The 6,463-nt window shown below is 35.2% G+C and overlaps 1 protein-coding gene across 1 annotated transcript in view; it reads left to right on the forward strand.

The window, feature by feature from the left end:
• Positions 1 to 4,554, forward strand: part of LOC150095367 (signal peptide peptidase) — a 214,708-nt gene extending 210,154 nt beyond the window's left edge. Inside the window, exon 11 of the mRNA XM_090409987.1 lies at positions 3,457 to 4,554. Within this exon, the coding sequence (XP_090266113.1) occupies positions 3,457 to 3,532 (76 nt within the window). The 3' untranslated portion in view covers positions 3,533 to 4,554. The remainder of the gene's footprint in view (positions 1 to 3,456) is intronic.
• Positions 4,555 to 6,463: the final 1,909 nt, after the last annotated feature.

Below are 6,463 nucleotides of genomic sequence, written 5' to 3' on the forward strand. Positions count from 1 at the left end.
GCTGCGATGAATTATTTTTGTTTTCTTCCAACGAATTTTATGGTGGGTATCCAAGGCATGGTCTGCCAGCCCAGAGCGGCTGTACTGGTGAAACCGGATGTAGTCTTGGTGTTCTGAAATCCTGATATTTGTTGTTCTGCCTGTTTGGCCAAAGTAGGACAATTTGCAGCTGCAAGGGACCTGGTATACACCAGGTAGGTCTAGGGGAAGTGGTTGGTCTTTGGTAGAGCGGATAAGGGATGCCAACTTTTTATATGGTCTGTAACAGGAAGTAAGGTCATATTTTTTGAGGATATTGGTTATTTTCTCAGAGGTGCCCTGGATGTAGGGGATGGTGATAGACTTGGTGTAATCTTTATTGTGGAGGGGGGAGGGGGGGTTGTGGTTTACAGGTTTTAGTATTTTTTGGATTTTTTTTGGGTTATAGGCATTGGCTAAGAAAGTGTTGAGGATGTGGTTTAGTTCAATAGTCAGGGCCTTGTCATCTGAGCAGATTAATTTTGCCCTGTTATATAGTGTTTTTATCATCCCATATTGTTGTGAGGGGGGGGGGGTTGGATTGCTGGTGAATGTATCTGCCAGTGTGGGTGGGTTTTCTGTAAACAGAGAAAACCAAAGATCCATCAAGCTGGCGGGTGATTAAAGTGTCTAGGAAGGGGAGGGTGTCGTTTTCCTCTTTTTCTAAGGTGAACTGGACTCTGGGGTGTTGGTTGTTTAAGTGTGCTAGGAAGGAGTGGAGTGTGTCTGAGCCATGTGGCCAAATAGCAAACACATCATCCACATAACGAAGCCAAATAGTGGGTTTTTGTGGGGCGGAGTTTAAGGCTTTCTCTTCAAATGTTTCCATAAAGAAATTAGCCAAGGGTGGGGAAAGTGGTGAACCCATGGCTGTCCCCTCTATCTGTTTGTAGAACTTTCCTTGCCAAACGAAATAGCCTGAGTTCATTGTGAACTGAAATAGGGCTGAGATATCGGGAGGAAACTTGGCTTGGATGAGCTCAAGGGTTTCTTTGAGTGGGACATTAGTGAATAGGGAGGAGACGTCAAAACTGACCATTATGTCAGTGTGTTGGAGTGTGAGGTTTTCTATACTGGCTTTAAAGTGGGCTGAGTTTTTTATGTGTGATGGTGTGTTGCCAGTGTAGTGTGTGAGCGTTTTGGCTAATTTATATGTGGGGGAATCAATGCCATCCACTATGGGATGCAATGGCACATTTTGTTTATGTATTTTTGGGAGTCCATATAATCGGGGGGGGGGGGGGGGTCTAGAGTTATAAGGTTTAAGTTTGTTGGTGACTTCCACAGGCCAAGAAGTGACTTTCTTAAGGAGTCTGTGGATAGTTCTAATCTGAGAGCTGGTCGGATTATATTCAATGGGGAGGTAAGTAGTACGGTCTAGAACTAAAGAATTTAGCTTACCTTTGTAGTCTTTTTGATTGAGTACCACAGTGGCGCTTCCCTTATCAGCTTTGATGATTACTATTTTTTTGTTGTTTTTCAATCTTGTAGGGCTGTATATTCGTTTTTGGATAAGTTGGATTTTGGAGGTTTGGCTTTAGTGAGAACACCGACTACATCCAGTCTCACGTTGTTGGCGATATGGTTAGGCAGGTTGCGAATTGCATGCCCTATTTGGATCATGATTTCTTCAGCAGGTATCCTTTTAGGAGCTAGGGCGAAATTGTGACCACGTGAAAGTGCTGTGAGTGCTTCAGGCTTTAAAACTGCCGACAAGAGGTTGACTACAGTGTTGAGTGGTGGCTGAGGTATGGAAGTAGAAGTCTTTGTCAGGTTTTCGTATTTTTCACGTGCCGACTACGTATTTTTTCGAATTCCTTTCTTGCCGATGAGCATGAGATGTCATGAAGTATAGACCATAGATCAAGGCCGAGCGTATTCGACAGCTCTTCCTCTAGCGCCCGTAAGGTTTTGTTTTCATCGGCAAGGAGAACACGCGTCGTGGTAATTTGTTCTCTTAACAGGGCGAAGCTAGTGCGGTTATAAATGCGTAGAGCTTTCTCTGAAGTGAAACGGTGCTTCAATTTGACACAATTAGGGATCACTTTGTTATCCTGGCAGCGTTTTAGGAACATCAGACGATTTATTTGCCTCGATATCTTCAACCTCAATTTGCCGTATTGACGGGCCTTTCTTGCGATTGCATCTCCGTGGATGATCATGATTCTAGTAGCAAGACTTATACGTTGGTTAGACATAATTGGTAATTAGTTTACGGAATTAACAACGCATATAAAGTATATTAATTAAAGGTAACTTTAATTAATAACTTCTTTAATGAATAATGGATACCCACCATAAAATTCGTTGGAAGAAAACAAAAATAATTCATTGCAGCAAGTTTAAATACGAAAGATTATTCAAAGAATCTTCAGCAGCTCTAAAAAACGTTCCTAACCTCAACAAATTTGGGTGCATGAAACTGCCCCAAATTTGGGAGACTTTCATTATGAGAACTTCAGCCCAACTGCCAAGACTACCAAATTAGCCTGCAAGAGGGCACCATTAGGACTTTAGGAACAATATTAGTTTCTTGCATTCTTCCTCATTTGCTTTGTGTTAGTTCCTGAGTGCACATACCATATCTTTATGTTCCTGAAGATGGCAATGTGACATTGCCGAAATATAGAAGTTATTCATTAAAGTTACCTTTAATTAATATACTTTATATGCGTTGTTAATTCCGTAAACTAATTACCAGTCATTCTCATTCAAGTGTTATCTATCACAATAAGAATGCACAGTGGGATGATCTAAATGATTTTTCTGGTTCATATCCTGGTTGAATAATTGCTCTCTTACATGATCATCAGTGAGTGAGTGAAACAATATAATTGCAAAAGACAAAAGATCTAAAGTCCTATTTTTTGGCCCCCTCTGACGGGGGGGGGGGAACAGCAGTTATCCAGGAGTTTTTCTTAGGGTAACTGTCTCCCAAATTTTTGGCAAATTAATGCAACCATATTTGTTAAGGTTGGGAGAATTCTTCAAAGCCATTGCTGACTCCAAAAATAATCTTTCAGATCTATATAACGACTCCTAAATAGCACATTCGTTTTCCTCCATCTAATCCTGTGTGAAGGAGTGTCCAAAGCGTGGTCTGCCAGTCCCGACTTGCCATAGTAATAGTAGCGAATGTATCTTTCATGTTCTTCCAGGCGGATGTTCACGGTAGTTGTATCCATAATTTTCATAATGTATAGGTTAGAGGAGCTATTCAGATTTTGGGTAACCTGAAAATATAGTGTGAACACTATATTTTCAAATGTAGTAATGTAACTTTGAAATTTTTATGTCTTCTTATACCTTTTGCCATCACCATATATTAAAATTGCTATTGGTGTTTCACTGTAGCTCTTCTGAAAAAGAAACAGCTTTTTATTTTAGACAATTTACTTTTAATATAAGAATGTTACAGTTGTTTAAATGTTTTTATAGATATGAAGATCATCCAACAGATGACACACAGACACATACAGATGAGAAAAAAGTTGAAAATAGGAAGACCCAGTAGAGAGTGGACTTTATATAAAATTTTATTCTCATATATCTAACTATTTTTGGTGCTTTGGTTAAAACAAAACAAATTTGGAGGTGTTTTTATTATTATTATTTATTGGATCTTATTCATGTTGCATATCGAAAAACTTTAAAAAAATTGGATACTATCATTGTGAAAAACGTGTTAATATTAATTGTTCAGCAATATAGACCTATTTCATATTTAAATCAGTCAATTTTAGCATTTATGGTTACAATTGGATGTGAATTATCAGAATTATTCAGTTTAAAACCTAGAAAATGCTTGTCATTTCTGCAGAAATGACTGCTTATGATTTTGGTTTATGTTTGTTTATTCATTACAATTCTGCTTTTAGATGTAAGCTGAAAATCGTCATAATAAATTAACTTAACACTCAGATTTGGTAAGTGTGTACAAAGGTTTTGGTTTGCAGCTCCAGGAAAATAATTTAGAAATGGAAATACTAACTTATTTTTTGTTAAAAAAAAAAAATATGGGATTAATATTAATTATTCTTAGAAATTTTGTCATTCATTATCTTCCATCTTATTTCACACTGTATAGAAATCTCTGGTATTGAATAAACATTTCTTCCATTTTTTAAATAATGAGCTGAATTTTTTACAGCTCTAAGTGCAGTTCTGTTACTCTTGTTTATACTGTATAGTGATAATTGGATATATTGTATTGGTGCCTAACATTTTACCAAAGTGAAGAGGAACATTTTTGTTAGTGTCTTCTTTCTTATTAGTTTAAAAAAAAAATAAAAAATGGATGTACATTTTTTTAGACCTACATGGAACTGTGGTCAAGGTGAAGAGTATTATCATTTTTATCCTCTTTATTGAAATTATTTTTCACTCATATCAGCAAATATTTATTTTAAATAATATTTGGATGTTCTTGTCACATTGAAAATTAAATGACCATTTGTTATGCTGTAGCCTACAGATGGTACATGTTTACTTTATTTGTGGACCAGATTAAAGCAGGAAATAAATTTATTAAAAAAAAACAAAGCAGTCTGACATGCTATTTGATTGAGTTTATTATAATGGCAAGGAAGAGAAGAAAGGTTAATATTATATTTGGACATTTTACAAAAAAAGACCACTTTTAAATTGAAGTGGTGTGTGTGGGGGGGGAACCTACTTTTGTTTTTTCATGTGTACAGAAATCGGTGATTCTATAGAACCAGTAGATCTACCCATTTTTATTGATAAGCTTGAAATTGCATCAGTTTGTCTAATCTTCTTTATAATTCTTGAAAGAGATTTAGACAAATTGAACTAGAATTGAATATTAAATTCAATTCCTTATTATATAATACAGGAGGGAATAATATTTGCATCCCAACACTATTTCAAGAAGGCTAGCCCTGTTTTTTGGATATTTGAAGTATTCTCTTATCAATTTTTTTGTTTGTTATTCATTTCTAAGTTTTGTAGAATTATAACAATAACAAAATATAAAGCATTTCAAAATATCATTAATAGGTTTAATAAAATTAAGATTATTTTCTATTATAATACTTTAAAACAAAATAAGTGTTTGCTTAGCTTTAAATATTCCTGCACAGTGAGGATATGCCAAAAAATAAGTTTTATAAGTTGCAAACTGAAAGTGGTATGCAACTAAACAGGCTAGCCTAGAGTAGGACACTTGTATTCTGATGCTGTCACCCACCAATTTGATTGAATCAGAAGTAAAATTTAGACCAGTTTGTACACTCGATGTCAAACATTAGAATAGCAATTACATTAAATTCAGCTAAAATTTAGCTGCTAATGATTTATGGTTTCTGAGACATCCTCTAGCAGTGCAGCTGTTTAGTAACAGTCTACCATCCTTGTAACTCCACTTGCCTATTACTTCTCCATCATGAATATTTCATGATGAATGTCTCTTGTGCTCAACATTTACATCTCCCAAGTGTGTTGGTAAAACTTGAGTCTGATGAATGAATCTCAATAACATTTTGTATCTCATTACTTTGTGGTCATTGCTTTAAAGGCTCTTCAAGATGGTCATCTTCATTTAGCTTCCTCGAACCCGAGTCTCTCATTTCCATAATTTACAAGTTCACAAATTCTTCGTTGATTTTAATTAAGTTTACATTATTACTAGCCCCTATCATCAATTTTCTTTCAAATGAATCTGTTATTTGTCAGGATGTCAACACAATTAGATCTTATGTTTGTCTTTGTCTAGTTTTTTTTTTTTTTTTTTCCATCAAACATTTGTTTTGCCCTATTTTTTCCTATTCAATTTAAGTGACCATTTCCACATTAGATTAGATCAGCTCTGTGCATGCTTTCTTCAATCCTAATAATATCAAGTTCCTTTCAAAATCTTCATTTTTAATGTGATTCTTCCATTGCCATCTGTTCACTCCCCATTTTATTTTTATATATATTTGTGGTCTGTAGTGTTTGCTCAACTATGTTATTTCCAATTCAACTCTTACATCTATAAATTGGTTTGAATAATGTGTTTACATATTGCTAATTCAGAGTTTTTGGATAATATCTTCTTCTCATCAAGAATTAGGCATTTGCCTGTTCCAACTTCACTGGTCTTTCCATCTTGCAGCTGGTCTTTCTCTCCCCCATCCCCTTGGTTTATATTTATCCACTTCTTTTGGTTGATGATATTTTTTCATTTCAGTTCTAAATACCTAGCTCTCTTCCAATGGCTAATTTTTTGTGTATCTAATTTTGTGCATCCATTAGTTGCTCTTAAAAATCACTTCTGCTGCCTGTATTTTATTTTTCTCTTTCCTTTTAACCGTCCATATTTCTGAACCATATAATAGAGTGGAAGTGGTCATTATTTTATAAATTTGCATTTCTTGTCTTTTTTTTTTTAGTGTCCTTTTAATTAATAGCACCTTAATGTCCTTTTAATTATTCCAGATTTTCT

Source organism: Typopeltis vanoorti, chromosome 20 (genome assembly GCF_054136105.1).
Source record: "Typopeltis vanoorti isolate ZY-2024b chromosome 20, IOZ_Tvanoo_1.0, whole genome shotgun sequence".
NCBI classification, from domain to species: domain Eukaryota; kingdom Metazoa; phylum Arthropoda; class Arachnida; order Uropygi; family Thelyphonidae; genus Typopeltis; species Typopeltis vanoorti.